This window comes from Drosophila eugracilis, unplaced genomic scaffold (genome assembly GCF_018153835.1).
Source record: "Drosophila eugracilis isolate 14026-0451.02 unplaced genomic scaffold, ASM1815383v1 contig_90, whole genome shotgun sequence".
Lineage (NCBI taxonomy): Eukaryota > Metazoa > Arthropoda > Insecta > Diptera > Drosophilidae > Drosophila > Drosophila eugracilis.
In genome coordinates, this window is record NW_024573812.1 from 8,032,073 (window position 1) to 8,057,870 (window position 25,798).

General features: G+C 38.7%; 6 protein-coding genes and 1 long non-coding RNA gene across 9 annotated transcripts; 4 read left to right on the forward strand and 3 right to left on the reverse strand.

The window, feature by feature from the left end:
• Positions 1–18: 18 nt before the first annotated feature.
• LOC108113039 lies at positions 19–9,384 on the reverse strand. Its single transcript, XM_017223471.1, has 3 exons — positions 8,944–9,384; positions 578–781; positions 19–518 (listed from the first exon to the last, which is right to left on the reverse strand). Exons 1-3 carry the CDS (start codon positions 8,999–9,001, stop codon positions 193–195), a joined length of 588 nt encoding a protein of 195 aa, XP_017078960.1. The 5' UTR covers positions 9,002–9,384; the 3' UTR covers positions 19–192.
• Positions 792–8,354, forward strand: LOC108113041. The gene is made up of 2 exons (XR_001772693.2): positions 792–7,760; positions 7,848–8,354. It is a non-coding gene; the product is annotated as an uncharacterized LOC108113041 (long non-coding RNA).
• A 2,708-nt stretch (positions 9,385–12,092) lies between the features above and the next one.
• On the forward strand, positions 12,093–16,776 carry LOC108112198. Its single transcript, XM_017222012.1, has 3 exons — positions 12,093–12,407; positions 15,506–15,805; positions 15,864–16,776. Exons 1-3 carry the CDS (start codon positions 12,353–12,355, stop codon positions 16,211–16,213), a joined length of 705 nt encoding a protein of 234 aa, XP_017077501.1. The 5' UTR covers positions 12,093–12,352; the 3' UTR covers positions 16,214–16,776.
• Positions 16,777–17,018: 242 nt separating this feature from the next.
• LOC108112970 (ventrally expressed gene D protein) lies at positions 17,019–17,516 on the forward strand. Of its 2 annotated transcripts, none has more exons than XM_017223371.2 (2): positions 17,019–17,108; positions 17,169–17,516. In XM_017223371.2, exon 2 carries the CDS (start codon positions 17,169–17,171, stop codon positions 17,418–17,420), a length of 252 nt encoding a protein of 83 aa, XP_017078860.1. In that variant the 5' UTR covers positions 17,019–17,108; the 3' UTR covers positions 17,421–17,516. The 2 variants fall into 2 exon arrangements, with proteins under 2 accessions (XP_017078860.1, XP_017078861.1); XM_017223372.2 differs by having other exon boundaries at positions 17,031–17,098.
• A 420-nt stretch (positions 17,517–17,936) lies between these two features.
• LOC108112967 (KH domain-containing, RNA-binding, signal transduction-associated protein 2) lies at positions 17,937–20,151 on the reverse strand. Its single transcript, XM_017223369.2, has 6 exons — positions 19,904–20,151; positions 19,729–19,850; positions 19,299–19,663; positions 19,017–19,106; positions 18,786–18,871; positions 17,937–18,506 (listed from the first exon to the last, which is right to left on the reverse strand). The coding sequence occupies exons 1-6, from the start codon at positions 20,055–20,057 to the stop codon at positions 18,382–18,384; spliced, it is 942 nt and encodes a 313-aa protein (XP_017078858.1). The 5' UTR covers positions 20,058–20,151; the 3' UTR covers positions 17,937–18,381.
• A 211-nt stretch (positions 20,152–20,362) lies between these two features.
• LOC108112969 (DNA polymerase epsilon subunit 4) lies at positions 20,363–20,951 on the forward strand. Its single transcript, XM_017223370.2, has 2 exons — positions 20,363–20,606; positions 20,664–20,951. Exons 1-2 carry the CDS (start codon positions 20,426–20,428, stop codon positions 20,948–20,950), a joined length of 468 nt encoding a protein of 155 aa, XP_017078859.1. The 5' UTR covers positions 20,363–20,425; the 3' UTR covers position 20,951.
• A 38-nt stretch (positions 20,952–20,989) lies between these two features.
• On the reverse strand, positions 20,990–24,228 carry LOC108112966 (KH domain-containing, RNA-binding, signal transduction-associated protein 2). 2 transcript variants are annotated; one of them, XM_017223368.2, is made up of 5 exons: positions 23,851–24,228; positions 23,278–23,782; positions 23,116–23,217; positions 22,622–22,803; positions 20,990–21,894 (listed from the first exon to the last, which is right to left on the reverse strand). In XM_017223368.2, the coding sequence occupies exons 1-5, from the start codon at positions 24,104–24,106 to the stop codon at positions 21,749–21,751; spliced, it is 1,191 nt and encodes a 396-aa protein (XP_017078857.1). In that variant the 5' UTR covers positions 24,107–24,228; the 3' UTR covers positions 20,990–21,748. The 2 variants fall into 2 exon arrangements, with proteins under 2 accessions (XP_017078857.1, XP_017078856.1); XM_017223367.2 differs by having other exon boundaries at positions 22,622–22,806.
• Between the last annotated feature and the right edge of the window lie 1,570 nt (positions 24,229–25,798).

Here is a 25,798-nt window from a genome sequence, read left to right on the forward strand (position 1 = left end):
AATCACAAATCCTAAGTGTTTAAGTTTACTTTGGTTCCTTTTTTATTTAATAAATAAAGTTGATTTTGTGTGTCTTTACAAATACAAAAATTTACAATCAACAAAGACTTCATGAAATGCTCATTTCCTGTGAGAAAAGTGGAGAGTGTAGAAGGGAAGGCAGTGGATCTGCCAGCGTAATACTAAACTAAGCTAATGTTTGCCCATCCCCAGGAGCAGCAATATGGTCGATCCGAGGAGTGTGTAGCCCAGAAAACTGCTCGCAGATCCAGCCGAGGATACAGAGCTCTCCGGGGCAATGGCATCCATGGAATGCTCGGTAATGGTCACCTTTGTATTGACCACTGATCCGGAGGGCAGAACCTCGCAGATGTAGGTGCCGCCAACCTGGGGAGTCGCATGCAGGATGGTCAGATCGTAGTTGGCATCCAGCTTAAAGTTGGGCTGCACCAGACTCTTGCCATTGGAGATGACATTATCGCCGAAATACCACAGGACAACGATCTCTGAGCTTTCCACTGAAAATAGATCAATCTTTAGGGGTGACCTCTATGGGGTTATTGGTCAATATACTCACGATTGCTGCCCACATCGCACTTGAGCACCACATCCTCGCCTCGGATCCCCGTCACAGAAACAGTTTTGTTGATCTTCTCGCTGGAGCCTTGGCTCTGGGATTTCATCTGCGGACTGGGAGCACTCTGGTCTTCTCCTCCATAATCGAAATCATCGTCGCTCTGCATTTGCTCTTCTTCCGCTGTGGATTGAGGGTAGGAGAGCACTGAAATGGTGAGAAGTGGAGAAAATTATATTAAGATATTTATGTTTATTAAGAGAAATGTCGTACTGCATATTTATAGATATAATTTATATATATATAGCAATGCCTTTTTGCATTTTAAATAAATGCCGATATCATGTACTTGCATACCGTCTTTATAGTTATTTTTACCTTCACAACTTTAATTTAATTTTATAAAATGAAACTACGACATAAGTTTTCGCTTTCAAACATATATTATTCTGATAAAAAGAGTAATCATGATAGAAATTATATTGAAATTCGTTTTAAATTATTATTTTCTTGACTTAAAGAAGATAAACTTTCGTAACCTATAAAACTAAGCTACCCAAAACTTATATCTTTTCTCTGCAGTTTAGTGACCTATAAATCGACATTTTCAGCGGTAGCCTCAGAAGATAAACTGTAATTATAGCCCATTGGATTGTTTATAACGGGCGCCCGCGGGAGGTCACATCAGCCACCGCATTTAGTCGGTGGGTTAATTAAGGGAAATTAAATGGAAATCGAAACCAAGGCAGACTTCTGGTGCTGTTTGTTGTTGTTTTAGCAGAATGCACTAGGCCATCATAACGGCGTGTGTTTGTGTTTGCCTTTATCATTTTCATTTTCGCAGCTCAAATTCATCAGGGGATTTCCTGGCGAAGGGAGAGAGGGTGTTGAGGGGACAGCTGCACCGATGATGGGTTAAATTAAAAGCTGGCAATTCGCATTCACGGCCTCTCTCCTCTCCTTTCGTTTCTGGTTCCCCTACATAATTACCAACATAAGGCCAGGGGCGTAGGCGAAAGGGGTTGTAAGAGAGAATTTGTTTAACGTTGTCTCCACTGATAAGACTTTAAGTTGTATTAATCATAGGGTAGTTTAATAACAAAACTACATCTAGTAAACTGTTGAAGATCTATTTAGTGATAGTTGAGCTTAGAACTCAAACAAAAGGTTGCATTCTATATCTAAACATGGCATTATCTTTATTTATATTGTCTTACTAAAAACAAGATTTAAAGACCAAACTTTAATAAGATACAAAGATATTAATTCAGAATCATATATATCCTAACTACCCCATAGGATCTTAAATAATCCCCCTTTCGATAAAAATCCTTCGCACGCCACTGCATTTTGTGCATGTGTACAAACACATTTGGTGGAAAACATTTTCGGTGAAATGAGGTCACATGAAAAACGAAAATTAAAATGAGCGAGTGGAGAGAGAAAACAAGAGTGCCTAACCCAACACTCCCCCTGCAATCGCTTCGACCTCTCTCTCTGTTCCGACGACCCCCCACTCCTACCCATTCTGGTGATCGCCGCACCCACATGTGACGTGCTGACGGAAAGCGAAAAGACAACAACAACCACGGCCAGAAGAACGGCAGCACATTGGGCCACATTTTGTTTTTTGTTTTTTTTTGGTGGTGTCGCCGATGGACACACCGAATCCGAATTGAAAGCATTTCACAACAATGTCCATTTTCATAGTGCCAACTGCAACACGCACACTCTAACAACTCAAATGCACTGAAAGAAATACTTTACTAAAATGGTAAACGCAAAAAAATAATAAAATCAGGAAGAGGATTAACCCATATGCTAGATTAAAAAGCATCTAAACTTTAAAATATATTTTCTATAATTTTTAAATTATATAAAATTGTTTATAAAATAAGATTTAAGATAAGTAAGTTCAAGGCCTACTTAGTACCTCCTCCCAATTTATCTCAGTGTAAATAGTAAAACACACCCTCGAACAAAAAGGGACAGTTTGGTTGGCTGATTGTGAAAAGTTTAAATTTACATTTTGTCCATTTGCTTTGGTCGCTTGTTTCCTATGAGTGTTGTTATGGCCAAGTTTTCCTTCGTTTGCTCAGCGTAGCGTGCTAAAAAAACTTAAAAACAAAAAACAAACAGCCATTCTCGGGGGGTTTTGTTAACTTGAATTCGAATTCCTGCCAAAATTGAGGTGATCGTTTGCCCCGTCTCTGTTGCATTCCCCGAAAACCTCCTGCCTGCCCCGCTCCTCTGCCACAAAAAATGCACATTCACTCACGCATTCGCTCTTTGTCGTAAACTTAAGCCATAAAAGAAATTTATTCTCGTATTTACAAAAGACACTGAGGCCATCTGAATTTATGTTGCACGCTCTCCGCCCCCCAAAAAAAAAACAAAATGTTAAAAAAGAGCCATTCAACCGGGAAGATAAGCCTGGAATAACGAACAGCAATCGCAATGAAAGTTTATTTGCAGAATTTCGTTTTTTGGGGGTCGATCTGAATCGAATTGTTTTTTTTTTTTGGCTTCCGATAAAGAAGTCGGGGAATGTGCTTGGGGAAAACGGAAATACAAAGTATTTGCCCAAATAAACATTTTGGAAAACTCTGCTTGTGGATATTTCTGATAACTTTTGGTCTCAGGAAGTTCTTTAAGATGAAAATGATTCCCAAGAGCCTTTTGCTAATTTCATTCTTATCCAAGATTATTTGAATCGCAAAGTTATTTTTGATAAAACATAAATCGATTAGGAATTCGCCAGTCTACATCAAATACATTAAATATAAAAACTACCAAAAAGTATGAAATATTCATTGAAGGTATTCACTGCAAAAATCTTAACAGGAAGTAATGATTTCTTTGAAAAAAAATATAAAACCTTCAAACTTTGATAATATTTTTGGAAAAAGAAATACAAAGTGAAATTCCCACTTAAAATTAATTATCAAAAAACATGAAATATTATTTAAAGCCCAAGGGATTTAATCCCAAAGAAAGTAATAAATAAAATACAAAAAATACAAATCTTCAAATTACCCATTCAAAAACTTATATATCTTTGGCATATACAAAGACAAGGAAATACACAGTAAAACCTCAAAAAACGAAGCTAATAAAGTTGTATTAAGGATTCTTTTAAACTCAAGTCCTGACCTCAAGGAAATTATATAATAATTTGCTTGAATAAAATATAAATCCCTGAAACTTTCATCTTAACCATTAGAACATTTTTTAACCAGAATTTCCAAAAAAAAAACAGAAAAACATTTAAAGTACCATTAATTCGAAAATTCCTCTTTTAACCCTATAATTTCAAGAACCTTAACCCCGGATTATGTACGCTTTCATGTTTCTCCTATCTCCGGAGATAGCATACGCTTAACCCTTGTTTCCCGCCCGTTTTAATTGCTACTCAGAATTAGAGCCACAACAATTTATCATAACCATGATTCCGAAAATAAAAGACAGGGAAATGTGCATTTCAGCTAATAACCCACAGCCTCGGGCCAAAGTTAAGTCAGCATTAGTGCCAGTCACTCCCCCAACCTCTGCTATATATATATACTCGCATATATATATATATATATTTGGTCGGGAATCATTCAAGTGCAGCACTTTTGCTGTTGGTTTTACTACCTGTGATAAGGCCCCGAGGAAATTAAAAGCCAGTCGTGGAGGGAGCGAGCTCTCTGATCTTTGATCTCCTTTCCTTTCCCAGTGTTTTCAGGTTTGTCCAGCCGGGTCTGTCCATGTCCCTCCCCCTCTGTAGCTCGTGCACTGAACCAAATTTGCTAACAGTTGGATAGTCGGTTAGGTTAAGGTTTGATAAGTAAATATTTTTGATTTATTAACCAAAAATAGATTTATTTCTTTTTTTGCTAAGTCTTTGAAAAGTGTATCTTCCTAATAGGGTCGTTAGAAATTTGCATCTAAAAGTCATTTTAACTCTGAAGCAACCTTAACCCATAATAATAACCTGGTCATTTGTATTTCTCCCAGTGTAGTACGTGACTGACCAGTCACAGAAAGCCGGGAGAAAGACCTGGCTAAGGGACAGAGGTGCGTTATATGAGCCGAAAATTGTTTGGCTCTGTTCCTGTGCATTGTGTTTGTGAGTGTGTGTGTGTGTGTGTGTGTATGAGTGTTTGTGTGTGGCAGATAGAGACATGAACGAAGCGGATAATGATAATGGCAGTCGGGTTCTGTGAAAGCGATCAGGTTACGGCCACGATCCGGGAGGAGAGGACCTCATCAAGTGACTACCTACGCATTGGGCACTTTTGAAATTGGCTAGGAACGGGCTGTATTATCCGGCAGAAGGGGAGGGGAGGGGTGAATCTAAAGGGAGTTAAGGACACAGATGCAGGGGCAGATGTGCCTCATCGACAGATGCCACAAACTAGCAAATTATTCGCAAGCGTGTGCCGGGCCTTGGAAAAGGGATATAGTCTAAAGTACCATTTGGCAGATGCCAAACTAATCGAGTTTCTAAAATAAATTCAAAAAACAGAAATGTCTAAAATATGCAAATATATATATGAGCAAGCATGTTTCAATCATTTCGGCCTCCATTATCCAAATCGATTTATTTCAATTTCCATTTGTTTGATCCCCCAGATGAGAGAGAGGCTATACTCGTACTCGCGGCATCAAGTGGCCGCAATAAATTTCGATTTTCTATGATCCAAACGTCTACGTTCTGTAGGCACTTTCTTCATATGCATTTCCAAATAGAGAACATTGATTTCACTTAAACGATTTTACATTGCGCCCTCGATCGACGACGTCCAACACAAAAATTTCTTTTACTTTTCCCCCAAAGTACTGGGAAATGTTCCCCACTGGATATAGTTGCACGTGTCCGTGGCAAGTGCCTCGGATTTTGGGTTCGAAATTGTGCGGGCGCAATGCCAACGGCGGTTAGATGTCTATATAGTAACTATATTCGAGTTGAGGCGCGACTTGGGCTACGCCTAGCGCATACTAAAACGCTCTGGGGCAGGGCTCGTGTTTTCCAACTGGCTTCTAATTAATATGCAGCACTCCTTTCTAGTTCTTCCCTAAGCTAGGGTACTCCCTTCTTTTCTTCCAGCTACAATTTGGTTAGCTATTCATTTCGATTTGGGTTATTTATTGCCATTTGACTGGACTTGGAGCCACGGACGAGGCTTCAATTGAAATTTTGGCACGCAGCGGAGAGAATATTTTAAAATTCGACACACTAGACCTTGAGGAATGTCGTTAAGAAGTTATTAACTACTTTTTGGCGGTGAGCAACAATAAAACAAAAGAATATAATAAATGAAGGGGGAACAGTTTTGACATTTACAATAAGTTTGGTATTTGCTTAAGAATTTACAGGCCAACAGTTTGGTTAGAAATTTAATGATTAAATATTTGACATTTATATCAATTAGTCATGATGGTAGCGAGAGTAGAGGTCTGAAATATGATTATTATTCTGTATATTTAAACTTTTAACTTAAACAATATTCAACATTTCTTAGTACATAAACAGGGCTTAAGCCCTTATCTGAGCTAAAAGACTTATCCTAAACATCAACTTAAGATATTTATTCGGAAACCAAAGTGGCAATCTGAAATAGCTTGCATAGCTGAATCGGTTACCCTCGAAGTACTTATCCCCGGCATTATGGCTTTCCACTTCTTATGTATTATGGCTCGTAAATTCTGGAAATATTTCCACCAAGCCGCCACAGCATCTGCGGCTCTTTTCCGCTTTTTTTCGCTTTTGACTTTGACTTCTGGCTGCCGCTGAATCAGCAGTTGGGTTCTCCATTATCGTGCCGATCATCAGTGCATTTGTAGGGAGGGGTTATGCTATGTACAACTCTTATATCGTATATATAATCGTATATATATAATCGTACCCCACTTGAGTGGTGCTGCACCACCACTCCGCCCGCCTCCACTCCACCCCCTCGATAAGCCCGCACTCCGCGGACGACAACTCATTCAGCGGCAGGCGATTCGCCAGCAACGTTAAGTAAATTGATTCTTTAATTGTCGAGAATTGGTTACCAGTTGGCTTAACTCGCTTTTGCCCGCCGTGCACACCCCCGTCCACAAAGCCCCCATATTTGCTGTTGCTTTTGCAGTGTAGATGTATGTAGCCATGGATGTGGCATGACTGTGGCTGTGGATGCAAGCAAAGAATCAAGAGTCGAGAATGAGAATCGGGCGTCGAGCATTGAGAATGAATACCAGGCCATGGTGAACAGAGAAGACAGCAACGGGTGAGTCATCTGGGTCCAAAATAAATACCCGGGGCCTCCGTTGAGCAGGAATTTCTGCACAGACTAGGGCAGGGCCCTCACACCCGGCCACTCCCACTCCCCAGCCCGCGACTCCCTCGCATTGCGAGCAAAACAAAATCTTTTTTTATGATTCGCGGTTGTCGAAGCATTCGCGGTCATTTGATGCCTTCTTGCTCGTTCTCCCACCAGCCCGGGCACTTCAATTCGCACCAAACAGCCAACAAACACACAAACTGCCATGAAATTCAATCCCTAAAGCGGGAAAAATAAGAAAGAAAGACCCAGAGATCTGCACAAGGAAAAACATGTCCCGAAAGTAAGGCACTCAAATTCTTCAGCATTACTTTTTTTGAAAAAATGCTGAGTTTCGCTTTTTTTTTAAGGAATTTTTTAGACACTTCTTGGAGTTGTTTTCTTGGTTGTTCCCTTGAATGTAATCATTCCACTAGGGAATGTAATACAAAACTAAATGTAGAGTTAAGTAATAAATAATATTATATTTCTAAGCTAGAAATAACTTTATAAAGAAAACAGGTTTAGCACATAAGCTAAGCTATTAAAATACCTTCAACTTGCTAATTTATCATCATTAATTACGACTTATTCAGATTACAATTTTATTACATTTTCTATACCATTCACACATTACACCTTACTGTAAAAGTAAACAACCTTTTCTCTCAGTGATCGAAATGATCATCATTTAAACTCGTTGTTTACCCATGTCAAGCCCAGTCGGACAACTATGGAATATTAAGTAAATATGGTAAATATGGACTGAGAAAACATAAATTCCTGGCGAAACATGTCAGCAGATCAGTCGGAGATCGGCGGAGCGGTTTCCTACCTCTACATTGCATTTCGCAATCCAATCAATCTGATGATAATCGCATTGTCCATGGATTGGGGTAAGCAAATATGGTAGGAAAAGGGTTCTCCTATCTTCGGCTCTCCGATCAATAATGTTCTCACGCTTCTTCGACACGCTTCTTTAGGGTAAATGGCTCCTACCTAGAGTTGCGGTGAATTGGTAGGGGCTAATTAATACAGGACCCCGAATCCGATACCCCTAGTAGGTCGATCCTCACCCAAACCCTCCTGCTGCTGCTTAGGGCTTTCCTATTGATCATCGGATTGTTTTTGCTCATTTCCTGGGCCACGGCACAATGGCAGAAGACTGGAATAATTAACAGCCGTAACCGATTCGGAATCACAAATGGCAAACAGTGAACAGTGAAAAGCAACAGCAACGGCGACCAGCAAATGGCAAATGGCAACCTCTCCCCTCTCCTAACCCCTCATACTTCTAAACACTTCCTACCGACTTCGACTGAATGAGCCGGGAAAACTTGAATGCATTCAGGCGGCCGCCATTCAGCGATCGTGATAAATAACTGAATTAATGTGACGGCCTTTGTACAATAAATTATTGAATTTACTGTTCGAGTCTCTGTAAAAAGTGCTAAAATTGCGCAAGTAATAAAAACATTAGCGATTCACAATCTGTAAAAACAAATCATTTGAATAATGCGGAACTCTCACCCATTTGCAAAATGTCAGCTGAAAGGAAAGATCAGCGATGAATCATGTTGATAAATCTCAATAGGAATGAGTTAATGGGAATCTTTATTGGTCTTCTTTTTTGCAGCAAATAACTGAATCATAGATAAAATTTTCTTTAAAAAATATGCCAGGAATTTCCGAAATTAGTCATCTATTCAAATTTAAAAATTATTAGTTGCCTGCTTAATATTTCAACACTTTGAAAACTATACATTTCTATGGCCTAATCAAAGAGATTATTTATAAATTTCGTTCAGTGCATAATCACTGGGACAAATGTAGGTCAGAATGTGTTTGAAACATTCCGGCAACGGCATTATCATCTCGACCCGCTCACGCCCAACAATCACATCGATTTTTATAAAGTGAGCTCCTGCACTTCAAATCCCGGTCCGAATCTGATGCATTGCGATTAGTGGACAGACGAGGCCTGGATTTTAGGGTCACCCTCCACCACCCATTCTCGATTAGATTGTGGAAGGCCCTCTGATTGCATCAGGTTTAACCCCCCTCCCGGATTTCACTTACCCGCGGAGCTGCCCACGATCAGTATGAGTCCGGCAATTAGCAATGCTCGTCTGGACATCTTTTTTGATATATATTTCCAAGATGTGGAGTGCACTCGCCGGCGATCGTTGGTTAAATAGGTATCCAAAAGTTGGGGATTTTGGCTTTTGTTCGACTCGAAAAACTGTGTCACACGGGGCCAATTGATTACTGGTGATCTTTTTGGGCTTTTCGAAAATTATTGCCGCGTAATTATGTTGACGTTTTAGTGTTCCAATTTCCGGCTAGCACAGTCAGCACTTTTATGTATATATATATATTCTTCTCTTTTCTTCGCTTTTTCAATTCTTCAACTTGCACACACAAGATAAATTGTTCTTTTTTCGATTTTTAAATTTTTATATTTTATATTTGGTAAATTCAAAATTCCGTTAAACGTGCGTACGGGCCAACAGCAAAACGGGAAATGGGCAGCGGCGTTTGGTTGTCAGGTTTTATGGGTGTCTTGTCTGCGTGTCAAAGAGAATGCCAAGAGAGACCAGCACTCCGAAAGAGAGTGCGCTAAGAGAGCGTTGATTATGTGGCGCGAAATAATTTTATTTAAAAACATTCCGCTTCGAAGGGGTTGTATTTATAGAAAGAAAGCATTTCCTGGCCATAATTTTGAATTAACGGATGTGGACTGTTGGCAGTGTGGATTGTGCTTAACACCCATAAAAACCACACAAAAATGTGTGGCAAAAAGGCTATGAACAAGCTCCAATTAACTTAAAATTAAGTTGCAAAATACAATTTCATTATGCCACATGCTCGGGCTAAATTCCAGCAATTTCAGAACAGCACATGTCTTTATTTTGCTCTCCACTCTTCTGCGCGCTGCTCCCAAAGACGCGTCTTCAAGTTGCAGTCCAAGATTCGCGGAAATTTATTTGCATCCCCCGGGGACAATTTGCTTGATGCAATTGCGCCATTTTCTCAGGGCTCCAATAAAGTCGGCCTGGGAAGCCGTGATTTCCCTGATTTCCAAGGGGTAATATCCCCCCAAGTGGCTCCATCACTTCTTATGCTGTTTGTCTTTCCTTTCCTTTCTTTTTTTCCTGTCTCCGACAATGATGACGCCTACATCGAGTGAGATACGTATACTTGGATACTTGCAACAGATGCAGATACGATTTATGAGTGCGACAGCGACCGCATTAAATGTAGATACATGCAACATTTGCACTGTACAAACAAACAAACAATTAAAATTAATCTACGAGCATAAAACAAAGTGCATTGCATTATGGATCTTGCACAGATAGATCTCTTTGAGGCTGTGTGTGCCCTGCACTGAGAGAAATTTGCCTGAAGATGTTTATTTTCTATGAGAAATATAAGATGGTTGCCAGAGTTGTGCTCAAAAAAGATCATAATAGATATGGTAAGTACGGTAAAGGGCTGAAATTCAATAAGTTTTCATTTTATACATCAACAATATTTTTCAATTTTGTTTAAAAAAATTCTTTCTCATTAGCATTAACTCCTTTTCATTTTATTATATGACAAATACCAGTTTAAGTCATTAACTTTACAAAATAAGAAGCGAATTATTTATAATGACATAAAAATAAATTTAAAAATTGGAGGGCATTTTATTTGTTACTTTTACCTTAACCTTGTAAGTTTAAGTACTTAAGTATACATTCTATATTTTTCTCTCAGTGTAACAATGGTGCGATGTTTGCGTTATCTTCTTCTCCTTTTTTTTTTTTGGGTGCCAAGTCTGTAAACATCCGCGAATTTAGAACAATTCCAAAGGGGGTTCAGATTCGGATTCTGTGGCCCAAGGAAAATGGAAGAGACTGGGGAGCGGGATTGAATGGGCGTGGATATTAATCAAATATTTATATTTACACACACACACCAGTGCCACAGGGCCATCACACTGGAATGCATTCGTAGAATTTCCGAGAATTCGTTTCTTTTGAAAACAAATTAATCAAACAACAAGGGCGACAACAACAAAGTTGAAAGCCAGCAGAAGACTGGAAGAATAAAATGCTGACAGCAGGGAAATCTAAGAGTTATGCTGGAAGCCGCTCGGAAAATTGAAATGTTCCACGAGTCGCGCAGACTCCTTTCATCGGCAGATTAAGAGAGCGTCATTTCACTCTCTTTGGCAGTTGGCAACGCGGGATATTGCAGTGAGTGAGAGTGGGATGGGTAGATTGCACCAACTGCAAGGGAATGCTGGAAAGTGGAATTGACCTAGGCTCTCGCCCTCTCTCTCTCTTTCCTTTCACACCAGCTCCTGCCTAGTGGGAAATTGGCATTTTGTAGTCCAGCAACTGCGACGCCTTTCCGCAATTTCCAATTTGGCACTCCTGCGACTGTGCAACATGAGTCATCTGCTCTCCTTCGCCGCCTTCGGTTGCTCTGATATTCCGATTGGGACTCGGATTCGGTTATTATGCTGCCTTCCTTCCTCTCTTCCTTTTCTTTCCCATTCAAAAGCACACAAATATACAGGGGAGCTTCGTTTATAGTTTTCTAGCTGAGCCTTCGATTTTTGCATTGTTATTATCAGTTCTTTTTTGCCCAAAAAACAATGTTAAATCAGTCGAAATTAAAGTCCTACTTACAATTATTAAGATGTGTAATAGGTTTCTTAACATCTATATTTTCTATCTATTTTGTTTCCTTGGAAATAGTTTAAATTTTTTAACCTAAAACCCTTTGTCGGTTCTCTTAATCCCATTAATCCTATAACAATATGTTCATTTCTTGATTCTGTCTATTCTGGATCACCAGTTTGAAACCGAAGCAAAAATTTTAAACTTCATAATATTCTTGAATATTCAAACATTATATTAGCTTTTTCCTTATTATTACGTAGCCAGTTTTACTTTATAGCACGTTATGTCTTACCTATTAATATTAACCTGTTTTAACTTTTATCTAACTTTATTAGTCGTTACAAGAAATCCAAACCTAATGTTCAATTATTACCAAAATATAATAAAATTCGTATTCATAAATCAGTTTCGATAACAATTATTATTCTTTGTTTTTCCACACACTTTAAATCTTCCTCTAATCGTGTTCATATACACATACCTTTATCCGACGTAACACTGTAGCTGAATATCCCTCCGTCGGTATTTGCAGGCGGACTTCTTACATCCAAGTCGCAGTTCTCGGCGAACAACAAAACGATAACGACAGCCCACGCAAAAGGCTAAAAACCGTCGAAAAGCCCTAGCGACAAAAACAAAGTTCAGTGTCTCGGCCGCCGTTTATCCTTAAAGTTGGCAGAAAGCGAACGGGTTCTGTAACCGCTGAATAAACCCAAAAATAAAAAAGCAGAGGTAAAAAGTACAGGAAAGTGAAAAGAATTCCAAGGAGTGGATATTGGCATACCTCTTAATCATAAACATAAACGACAGAAATGAGGCTTCTCTGGCTGCTGCTCCTTATCGCCTGCGGATCTGTCCAGTTCCCAGGTAAAAATCGTTCCACCTCTCACATCTTTTGCCGCATTTAAAGTTCCATTTTTAAAGAAGACAAATTTTGTTTGTAATCTTTATATAAAGTGGATTTTGATTCGGGAACATATATGAGTATATGCGGGTATCATTAAATGCAGGCCAAGACTATATACATATCTGGTATACTATATATCTGCGGAGAACAAAGAAATACTTGGTGCCTCTTATAACCCACTCATGCCAGCTAATTTGCATAATCTAGAGATTATAATCCTGGGGAAAACGTCTACGGCACTTGTGTTTGTGTATGAGTTGCAGGCGCTTAAGTAATCGATGGATTACATTGCACTTACCCCGTTTTTCCGCTGACCCAATAAGGCTGTCGACTATTAAATAAAAAACATATGCTACCGGGATTGCCTCATCATTTGAATTAATCACTAGACTCGTTAAATGGGATTTCTTTAAAAAGTGAAAGAACTCGAATGACTCACTGTGTGGCGAATGTGGAATTGCTTATCGAGTATTCGCAAATGTTCCTAAAGTTCTCCCGAAAATTAAATGATTCACAAATTTCCTCTGAGTGCGATACTGACTAGCTTGTCATTTTATTAATATTGATTAAATATGATATTGGGATTGGCTCATCAACACCAATATCAACTCGGTGCTTAGGTATTCACCGGAGGTTGCATTTTCGCCATCCCCACATGGTGCCGGCTCCAAACTCCATAAAACACTTGTCTGCCAACCAAAACTATCAAAGCAAGAGTGCTTCATAGGGTCGCCACTTTTATGGCAAAGTTTTCCTTAAAAGCTGGATGGGAGTGATGAAGTGGTGGCAAAGTGTGGAAGTGGGGCAGTGACAGGGGGAGGAAAATGTTGGCTGAAAGAACGTGTGTCATTCATTGAATCGACGACAATTTGGAAACCACTTGTAACCAGGGAATGTCTTCCCAATTCACGATGATGAGTATACACAGAGGGAAAAATATCATTTTATGTTAAGATCTAATATCTCAGACTTGTGATTTGAAAGTCTAGCTATGAGAAATAACAGAACCTAGCACTGACATCCATTATCCATTATGAACAGATATTCATTACATAAAGGGTTTTTAGCTTATCTTTAAAAATATTAAAAGTACGCTGTTCCACAGGAAATATTAATGAACCTACGTAAATATGTGCTTTTTGTGGTCAGTCATTCAAAACCTCAATTGTAAGAAAACGAAAAGTAAAATTTAAACTTCAAGGAACAACCCAGAATTTCGCGGATACATTTCCTAACAATGTATTTTTTTGTACTTCTAGAATTGGGCATTGCTATTTTTCGAGGAATTACCAGGAAATAGCCCTGCTTATTTTTAACCGGAACTTAAAGCAGCCTTCGTTGCTATCAAACATTCTTGGATTAAAAATGGGCATATATTGTGATGAAAATTAAATCCATATTTGTTACTTACTTTTTATACATAGCTTTTCTTTGCGTGTACGAGCATTGTAAACTGCTTCCAAATAGAGAAATTAGTGGAACAGTAAATGAAATGGGTGGCCGGGGTATGGTATAGGATGAGCACATTGTTAAAAATATCGTCATTATTAAAGTGGCTCTTGAATAATTAAGCAACTGGGAGTGGGTCCGGGGTTCTGTGGTATGTAGCTGATGAGCTGTCAAAGGGAAGAGAATGCGGCGAGGTAATTGCCGTATCATGCGTGCCTTCCAGTTTTATTTATCCGGATTATCGATATTAATAATGATACGGGGAGGACAACAGAAGCGTGGGATTTAATGGGTTGGTCACATGAGTTGACAGTTTGCCTTGAACGGACAGGCCTTTACTTTCTCTACAAATTTAAAGCACTTGACCCTGAAAGTTTTAATAGTTTATGTTCCCATGCCATTGTAACATCTACAATCTCTTCATTGTTAATAACGTTCTACAAATTACAGAAGTTCTGTTTAGTGTTTTTAAAGGTTCTACACAAAATGATATTAAAACGGTTAAAAAATAATTGTTTATAGATGAACTATATCCTTTTTTAAGTCTGAATGATATTTGAAAGGAAACAAAACATTTTTAACAATCATAAATTCTACTTTCAGTCTTATAATTTCCCTATATCTTGAATTCAAATGTTCTATCGTTTTCCCAAATGTTGTCTCACATTTTGTGGCATACTTTTAGGCTTCCCAAAATTCGAATGAACACCCATTGAGCGCCACAAGTAATAAATTCAACTTTCTCCATATTGTCTTTATGATTTAGGAAGATAAAACCATCCCCATTTCCCTCTGACCCAAATCGCGTTTGCGGGCAAACACTGGACAAGACAGTAACTACGCCAAGGCTAAGAAAGGTGTCCCGACTTGTCAGCCAATGTCTTTTCATTTTTCCTAACGAGAGTGTAAACAAAACTAATAACTTTGCCACACACACACACACACACACACCCCCAAAAACCCCGCACAAACATAAAGCCCACGAATTATATATGGCAAATTGGCAATTTTCACAGCCATTAAGCAATGCGCTAAACGTGCAAATGACGCAACCAGAAACCGATGTACCCACATCCTTGAGCCAAATCCGGATACATACCATGTCTATATATTCGCGGATATGGTGTGTTGCTTGCATATGTATGCTGAGTATTCCCGAAAAGCATTCCATTCCATTCCGTGACCTGACCTCCAACTGGAGTTCTAACCATCATATCACTCCAGAATGGGCGTTGACACGCTCCCTGGGAAAATTCATATACGTGTAAGAGGGGCTTGGCCCGGCGGCATATTCCTTATTCCGTTAATGGTTTTATGTTGCCTTCCGCGGACTTTGGGGCTTAGGCATGAAAACTATCACCAGACACGGAAATCTGGGCTGCCACCTTTTCGAGTGCTTTTCAATGTATACAGAGGGAAAAACTTAAAAGAACAGGAGTATATCAAAATAATTTACATACATATAATTGGTATCGAAAATAAAACTTGAATATTTTTTATTCACTAATCAAAAAGTTACAAAGATAACTCGTAAATACTGGGATTTTTGTTCAGTGTAGCAAAAGGTGCGCGTGCTTTGGGGCCCCTAACTAATTACAATTTATTCCAGGTGTGCTGACCTTGCCGGAGGCACTCCCAGGCAAATCTTTAGCAGCCGCTGGAGGAGGCAATGGAGGAGGATCCGGAGCAGGAACTGGGGGAGTTGCCACCGTTCCTACAACGGGAGACTCCAGCAAGGATTACGATTATGATGATGAAGACTCGCAACAACGAGCTCCAGGTAACCTGGCCAAGTCCACGGCAGCAACCAAAATTCCTGAGCCCTACTTCGACCAGACCGAAGTGAATATCTATGTGCCGAAAAACGCAACCAGTGTGAAGTTAGAATGTCCTGTCAAGAACTATAATGGTAAGTTCATAAATCCAACTTAACACTAAATATATTATTTTCTTTTCCATTTTTAAAGCTGATAAGCACGTGATACTCTGGTACAAGGAAAAGGTGATGGTAACCAGTGGAAACAACATAATCAATAATATTTATGGACTGGACAACAAGTTCACCCTGACCGTTCCCCTGGATTCCAATACCACGGAGAATCGGTACGAATGCTCAGTGGCCAATCATGCGAAACGCCAGGTGACCATTCACTTTGGACCAGAGCCAATCACCACCCCGGCTCCATCCGTAAACCCTGTCTCAGCTGTGACCTCCGCTCCTGCCAAGGACTCGGCGCCGCACGGACGAGACATTAGCCTCTGGCTGCTCGGCCTATTCCTGGCCCCTCTCCAATTGGCAGTGTCCTTTCGTTTCTGAAGCGGGCCAAGTTCAAGAGCCCACTAAAATCTGCACCACCGGCATTACGTTTGGGGATGCGCACCGCAACAGATGAGCTTGACATTGGGGTGCAGCCTTTGGACTATATCGATGGCTTGGCAAACTAAGTTAGGTGTTGCTTTGTTACTGTATTATATAGGAAACCGATTTCTTTGAGGAAGCTATCTTCCGAGAGCTATAGATTATTTGAATTTCACTTCCAACTCGGCTTCCTCTACTTCCAACATCGATGTTTTTAGACTCCTTAAAAGTAATATTGTTTGTGACGCTATCTATATAGGATCGAATTAGCCTAGTGATTGCTTTAGTCTTGCGCTTAACAAGTCGATAGATTAGTACGTAATTGATTTTAACTTAGCGGAACAAAATGCGATACCAAGTGGCTTAATGAATTTTTGTGAAGGGCAGTAAAGATTTATATATATGTATGTATGTATATGAACGGATTATGAATACATAAAAACAATGTATGCAATTGTGTCTGATGTAAAACTGAAATAAAATAGAGCTGCTATAGACCCAGCTGAATCCATTCAACGAAATCCACCCCTATATGTATAGCCAGGCCTTCAGGATTCCCTGACGTACTTTTTGGTCGTGGGAGGGGGAGGGGTGAAAAACCACGCGCGACAAGGACAACAAAGCGCTGAAGTCCTTACAGAACCTCAGTGCAGCTGCAACCCCGTGAAGAAGGAGGAGGAGGAATTCCGCAATGTGCGCAGAGCCTGGCAGCCATATGGTGGCTCCTAAGGGTGGTGCCAATGGTAGTGGTGGCACAAGCCTCAAGCGAGAAGTTTACTTTCCTGCTCAGTCGTCAACTGCTAAGCGACCAGGACACACATCTAGTCAGTGGCTTAAATCAGCGTAAGTCAATGTGGGTTCTCTTCGATAAGTTGGGTGAAGAAAACAATAGTCAACATATTTCATCCTTCAGATGATACCGCAAAGCGATAATCCTTCCTTAAACGAAGATACTTACGTGGAGGAATCCCAGTTCCCTGGGCCAGAGCATTGCGGCCAGAGCCGCTGTGGCCAGAGCCAAACAGCCTACGAAGTCTACCAAAGAATACTGCAGCGACTACAACCCCATCCACAAGAAAAGACCGCAAAAGCTAACGAAAACGAGCTGGAGAAGCAGATCTGGCTAGCCAGCTTTACGGGAAGGCCAATACAATATCGATATTAGTTAGATAACGCTTTCCAGTCGCAAAGCCTTTGTTAAAGATATAAAAATAAATAAACTAAAGTTGAACCTAATCCGTACAAGTAAAAAAAAACAAAAGATCAATGATTCTTTTATTTAAAAACCTTTATTGGTGTCTCCTTACTTTAAATATTTATTACTAAAGTTTAAACTACTCACCCATCGGTAAGGGCTGAAAAAAAGTTGTTTTCAATAATATTTGAAATATTTGATTTATGCAGAAACTTTTATTTGTTTATTCAATGTTCTTTCGTTTTTTTATTTATAAATTCATAATATTTATTAACTTAGTTTTAAACGCATTTTAATGTCTTGATCTCCAAAATGGTTTGTAATTTTCACTTGTTTTCTTATAATTCATCGAACAACATAATAATCATACCGTTTTAAAACGTTACTAATTTATTTGTTTGAGATAACTCTTGATTCTACTGCTATATGTAAAATAGATAAATATGTATTAAATATTGGTTATAAAATGGGGAATCGGGGTTATAGTTTTTATTAATTTCATTTTGTTTTATTTCATTTTAAAACATATCTTTCAGACTCATGAGAAATTACGAACTCAGAAAACCATAATCAAACACAATATTATATATTTGGCATATGGATCTTCTGCTGACATGGTCTAAAGAATAGCACGAAAATAGTTCTAGGATTTCGATTAGCCGAATGTTTATTTAATAATAGTAATAATTCATATTTGTGTGATTAATGACGCAAGTACGCATTTTTGTTAATGTTACTTGTTATTCATTCATAGCTTCATTTTAAATGCTGCTTTCTTCTTGCTTGTCCAAGAATGTTTAGGTTAGGTAAAGTGTATTCATAGTTCTTCCGGTATGTGATTTATTACATAAGCATCGCCATTGTATTGTTTTCATTTATTGCGGTGTGCGGGAAAAGGTACCGGCGCTCCGAACGGCGCAGCACGGTTGTATTATTTATATTTTTTGAGTATGGAATACGGATTTGGCTTATAGGGTGATTCGCGCATACGTTTCATGTCAGGTTGATATGGACGTTTATATGCCGCTCCGTTTGTAGATATTATTGATGGACGTGCTATAAAATTGTTTCATTATTATTTTTTATTATGTTATGCGAGTATATAAGACTTTTTTTGTTATTTAAAATTAAGAATATTATGCAGTTTTGCATTGAGAATTTTTTGTTCATTCACTTGTATTGGTATTGATACTACAATCTAACCCAAGGAACCCCATCCAAAGTGCATCCCATAAAACTGGGATTGTTTGTGTAAGCAATCTTATCTAATGATTGTGTAATATATCGACACTACGGCTGAAAGGAGCAGTTAAGTATGCATTGGTCTCAACTTACGTTTGCTGTACTCATAGCCTGTGGGTGGGCGCTTGGGAGGCATACGGTGCTCATACTCGTAGGCCACCTCCTCCACATCATCGACTCTATAAAGGATAACAATATTACTGAATGTTTCTTCGCACGTTGGCTAAGATTTAAGGTACTAATCAAATACGGGGAAGCTTGGATTCTTCATTCCTGGTGGGACCATTAAATAATAAAAAAAATTATACTTTACAAGTAACTTACTCGGGCGGATTTTCCGCAGCGCGTTTGATTAGATTTAAGTACTTAGGGGCTCCATTGCCGTTGCCTCCAAATTTCTTGTCAAAAACAGATCTGTAAAAAAAATAATTAGCCTTATATTCCCATGTAACCCCTGTATACTATATATGTACTAGCAAGAGACCTCTTACTTTTTGATTTAATTAGTTTTTTTTTTTATTTTATTTTTATCGAAGAAAAAGTATTTTTATAGCTTATGAAATGAGTCGGATGGGTATACAGAGGTTATATATAAGATTTACTTACCTGTAGGCTTCCAAATTGGGCCCGTGAATGTTCTTAGCCGACTCCGGATCCATTTCCATCAGCTCACGCAACTGTTCATGTGAAACCTCATCGTTCTTGTCTGGAATTAGATACTTACGGATCTCGGCCAAGGCATAGGCTATACGAGCATAGCACTCTGCCGGTGTGGCCACCGTGCTGACCTCCAAGAACAAGTCCTTCTGCAAATGAGCGAACCGCAGATCACCCGAATTACGTAACTCATCCTCCTTGTTCCTATCGCGGATCGAACTACGTCCCTTAATAGCAATCTTACACTGAGTCTCCTCTTGAAGGCGACGCAGCGAATTTCCCTTGGGCCCCAAAATCTTGCCAGTGAAGTTAAACTGTTAAGAAAGGGTAGGGATTGATAAGAAAGGCGAAGATGGAGAAAACTCTTATTGGAACCCACTTTGGGATACTGCTTAACCGGTACAAAGACCTTCTGAGTAATCTTCATTGGCTTTTGCTTATACACATCCGCGTAAAATTCCTTACCAGGAATACGGCCAGTACAGTAAACACGGTCCACAGCTGAAATAAACGGATTAAGTCCTGAGCTTTTCCAATTGCCAAATCGATTTTACCCTCATCGATTAGCAGAGCGCAGAGTGGGAATTCTGCAGCCAAGCGCTGGCGCTCCTCGTCCAAATCGGCCAAAAACTTTTGGGCCACCTCGTTCAGTCGCGGCTGGTGGTCATGGGTCACTGGCTTCTCAGTAAATTCAGTTGTCGGCTCCATTTTTATTTTGTCAAGATTGACGCACTTTTTCTCAACTAAAAACTCCAGTCTGAAAAACTGTATCTATAATAATGAACAAAATGGCTGTTGAAATGTCAACCCACGAAACACACGGTTGCTGAGATTTTCAATTCGATATGAATAAAAATTCGATTTGACTCAAAATCATCGAGTTAAAAATAAATTTTAAATTTGTTTCTTCAAATTACTTTTAAATTGTTTGAAGTAATTATAATTCGCTTAACGCTGAATAAAAATAAATCTAAATTCAAACCCAAAATTATCGTTCATATCGATAGTTACGGCGGGAGCTTGGTTGCGCTTCTCTAATGTTATGGTGTTTAATTTTTTAATATTTGCGATAAACAATGGCTAGCGAAGACATATTTGAGCATGAATTATCCGAAAAGCAAGATCTGGAGATGGAGCAGGTTATGGAGACGGATGCAGAGGAAGCATGTGAAACTGAGGAACCTTCAGAAGTTATAGAAGAAACACCAGAGAATCCTTCAACAGAGTCAGTCACAGAACGAGTTGATGATAAACCGGGTAAGTCATAGCAATAAACCCCACGGATTTTGCATTTATAAGGTTTAACCTGAGCAGTAACCAACGGTAACAAATCCTGTACGGATCACGAGACTAAGATGACACAACTTCCCTTGGCCAGGATACGAAACATAATGAAACTGGATCCGGATGTTCATATGGCAAACAATGAAGCTGTGTTCATAGTGGCTAAAGCGGTGGAATTATTCATTGCCTCGTTATCCCGGGAATCGTATACCTATACAGCACAGTCCAAGAAGAAGACTATTCAAAAAAGAGATGTGGAGATGGCCATATCGGCTGTGGACAGCCTGATGTTCCTAGATGGGGCCATGAATTTTTGATTACTCACCAGAGATGCCCCACAAATGAAACAAGATTCGTCGATTATTATTCTTTTCTTTATTTAAGGATATTTTTGCGGCAAACATATTCAGTTCTAATCGGTCTAATGATTTATTGTTAAAAATAATATTTAAGATAAAAACAATTGTTGGTTCGAAAGAAAACAAACAAAATAAACGGAAATCATTGTTATAAACGACAACGTTGAACGTTTCACAATACTCATTGCTCTTGGAAATTAATAACGAAGCCGGTAAATGGTTAATTTTTTTAACTGCTGCTCAGTGTTTGTTGTTAATTATTCGGTCCGCAGGCGATACTTACTTTGTCGTTGGGCATATATTTGTTTTTTTTTCTTTTGCTTTTATTTTTGGGTTTTATATTCATAATCTTATGAAACAATATTTCCAAAGCTTAGTCTAAACATTACGCATTGATTAATTTATTGTTTTTGGGTTTTTGTTTGTGTTTTGTTCTCATTTTTGTATTTGCTTTAACTAGCATTAATTTGTTTGAAGGTTTTGTTTACAATCATTTCGAGGATAAAACTTGTTGCATTGATGATCATTTCTTTTTTTTTAACACAATTCATATTCTGGACAACAATTTTAATACAAATTTAGGTTTTTTATTTGATTTTCGTTTAGATAGTATATTAATGGGTGTGCATATTCGGATTGTTGACTTTAAACATTGTTGATAATTTGTTTGAAATATATTTTATACTTTATGCTTAACTTTGTTTAGTTGTGGTTGTTGTTGGGGTTGGTTTCTTGGGAATTTGGTAAATCGATGGGTTAACGTATTTTCGGATATGGAGCCGAGCGATAACGCACGCTTTCACGAGATCGGGATCCAGTTTCGTAGTGAGCAGATGAATGCGATCCCGAGCCCGATGTGGTTGGTCGATATGACGATGATGAACGACCGTTGCTTGGTTTTGCTATTTTGGAAAGAATTTTATTTGTTGTTTAGATTTTTAATTGTTTCTGTCTCTGTGGTACTGTTTTTGGTTTTTGGTTTCTCATTTGCTTAACATATATACATTGTAAAAAAGAAAAATACATTGTTTAACCGGTTTTGAATGCACTACACCCTACGATAACTTTTTCTATTGGATAAAATGCATTTTCCACGTTTAAAAAAAAGGTTTCTCCCAAACGATTTAGTTTGCATTTTAGATATTTACGAACATTTATTGCGTTTTCTTGTCTGAGATATTATGGTTTTGTTTAAAAAGTGTGAATTTAAGTAATTTGATTGCTTAGTCGATTTTGTTTTTTTTTTTTTTCCTGTTTTATCTTGCTTCTTGTGAGTGTGTTAGTAGTCGTCCAATTAATGAAGATTATTTAATTGTCGCTGTTCGGTTTAGTTGATTTCGCCTGTTCAGGCATAGTGCATTTAAAATCTTGTTAAAATGGGATGGGTTTCCGTTTATCATAATTTTAGTTCGCGGTTTTGTGGCGTTTTCTGTTTTTTTTTTTCGTTTTCAATTTTCGTCGCTTAGTTGGATATTTTTAGTTTTGCTTTTGAGTTTTTTTTCTTTTTTTTGCGCGATTTTAGTTTAAACGTTGCTATTTGTCTTATTCTTTTTCTTTTTTTATGTTGTTTCTTTTTACATGCCTGCTGAGGGAAGAGATTAATAGGTCTAGATAGCTAGAATAGCTTACCTGGATAGGCCGCCGCGTAGGAAGAGGAGGACGAGTGGGGGTGATACTCACGCCGGTAGTCGCGCTCGTAGGAGCTGCTGTCATACTGGGCGTGGTGGGTCGAGTGCTTCGATGTCTGGGGTGGAGGTGTGGCGTAGCGATCGTATTCTCCGTGGTGATCGTAAAGCTCATGGTCCCGTGATCTACTGAAAATATAATATAATCAAGAACTGGTCTCTAATTTGTACTAATATTGCAAATTAATAAAGTGCAATTTTTAAAAAAGTAATTTAAACTAGTCGTGGTCTTATAATGACCAGCCTTTAAATATTATTGGGCAATTTTAAACAAACTTATCTAGACCGAAACAATGGGAACTACACGACTTGATAAACTTATTTAAAACATATTTTCCAATTTTAACACCACCTTAAAAAGGCAATAAAATACGAACTCTTAAAGAGTTTTAGTTTTGACTTTTAAAAGAATTAATAACTAAATTGAACTTATCCAACCTATGCGTTTTGACGATGCCATAGTTGGGATCGTCCATCACATATCGAGCCTTCTCCAGAATTGAATAAACTTTGGGCTTTGAAGAAGCAGGGGGAGGAGTGCTGTGACGATAAAAAAACCTCATTAAAAAATTAAAATGAAAGGTATACGAAATAGCCTACCGAGAACTGTAGGCGCCATGGTCGCCATACGACTTAGAATAGTGGTGAGACTTCTTGTACATCCGGTCCTTGCCGTCCATCTCACGCAGTTGCTCTAACCGAATGTCGTCGTTGGCATCGGGTATCATAAACTTGCGGATCTCGCCCAGCGCATAACTGATCCTGTGATAGGCCTCTGCCGGTGGTGCCACCGTGGATATTTCCACGTGTAAGTCCCGGCCTAGATGGGCGTACTTTGGATTTCCGGAGCTGCGTAGCTCCTCCTCCTTGCCATGGTCTCGCATCGAGTTGCGTCCCATCACCACCATCTTGCACATGGTTTCCTCTTGCAGCTGGCGCAATGTGTTGCCCTTAGGGCCCAAGATTTTGCCAACGAAGTTAAACTTGGGGTACTCCTTAATGGGGAATAGGACTTTCTGGGCCACGCGAATTGGTTTTTCGCTGTACACGTTAGCATAAATTTCGGGCTTGGGTATGCGGCCACTAACTAAGATCTTCTCCACCTCTGTTGGAACGTTAAAATTCAATTAGATGCGGCTAAGTAGGTCTTACGTGTCCAAGGGCCAAACTTACCGTCATCAAGCAGCCGCTTAGTAATGATGTGCATCTTCTCTAGCGTCTTCTTCTCCAGCAGGCACTCCTGTAGGTATGCGTTCGTCTTCTCGTTTAGCTGGGGCGTGTCCCGAAGCGTAGCATGGCTGGTGGTGTGTCCGCCGCCATCCGCCTCCGGAGTCTCCGGTGCACCGGTCGCCGTTGGTTCCTCGTCGCGTCGTTTTCGCTTGTAGTCCGCTGCGTCCTCGTTGTAATCCCTGTCATAGTCGCGCGGCATTCCGGATTTGTTATTTTTAGCCTGAAGTATGTGCAAGTTCTAAAACCACCGATAATAGAAAAACAAATTCTACTCTTGCAGAATTAGTTAGCTGAAAAAATATGTATGTGGTAGCACCGATTCGATAGCACGACTATAGTGATGGGGCGAATTATCGATTACATATGTGAAGCCAGCGAAAAATAGTTTAAACTTAATAAATGTAAAATGCTATTGTTATTTTGGAACAATTTTGTTTTGCTTTTATTTTGTGTATTTGTTTTGTATTACATTTTAACAGATTTAAAAATATAAAAATTTATCATAGAACTTCATATATGTTCAAGAACATTTATACACGTTAAAATTAGGATTTATTAATTATTAACTTAGTATGCCTTTTTTCTGTTAAATTATATTTGCTATTAAATGAAAAATAATTTCTTTACTTTACACAAACATCATATTTCACAGAAAAGTCAGCAAATTTACTTTTTGAGAAAAACAGCATTCCCCGTTTACAATGCTGTTGGTTTGCTTAAAATTAACCCAGCGTCATAGCCATTGGGAAAGTATTCTCAAAAAAGTCAATATATGTTACCATAATTCTCAAATATCGAAGGCAGAACAGCATTACTATTTTATTTACTTCAAGAGTTGCGCGAATAAACAGTTGTTTTAAAAACCTGTTACCCAAAGGTAGCTTTCAAAAATTGTAATACTATTATTTATTTATTAAAAAGAAATTACTTCGAATGATTTTTCAGTTATAGGGCAAAACTAAACAAATTATAGTCTTTGTTTTTCAAAATGGAAATGTATTTTAAGTTACTTCCTAAAATTAATTCCTTAAAACAATTTCCCTAATCTTCATAACATTTGTAAGAACGTAATCACCATTGGATCAATAAGTGAAAGTTGCGAACAATGCAAACTTTTCCTTTCCCCCATATGTAATCATTTTTCCCAACATTTGACCATAGAGCTGATTTCTTAAAGGTTCTTCAATACAAAATTCATCCGGGTTGTTACTTAAATAGATGTGTGAACAATTGTAGGGGTAACCGAATCAAGATCATCAAGTTTTGAGCTCAAATAGGTAAATGGTGGCTTGAACTCGGCTAAAAACTGGTCCTTTTCTTTGGCAAGCATACATATAGGCTTCATTCCGTCTGCAAAAAGGGGAATTCAGTGATTTCAGTAGCCAAATGTATACAATAAACTTAGAACCTGGACCCCTGACTTTTCGATCAAGTTTTAAAAATGCAATTTTATTGCCTCCGTTCCGAAACTCAGACATAACTCTGTATGATTGAAATGAATTTCTTGTGCCCATCACACACACTTCTCTGTGTATTTTATTTTAATATGTTAATTTAATAAGCATTAATTTGAAACATATTTAGACTACTTACATGGACAACAAATTTGTTTGGCAGATATTATGAGAAATTCTGGAAATAAGTCACCAAATTTTTAATTAGTCGTATTTTGAATTCCCATAAGGAATGTTAAAACAAAATAGATACTTACGGTTTGTGATTAGCACACCCTGCCCCTTGAAATTAGGTGCATAAATTTGTAGCTTCTAAGTTCGATGATATGGTATTGCCACCGCAATCTGTGTACAACCACGGATCTTCATCCTTATGAGACCGTAGGGGTTCTTGAGGTGGATACCCAACCGCAGTATCATGGTTTTTAATGGTAGCA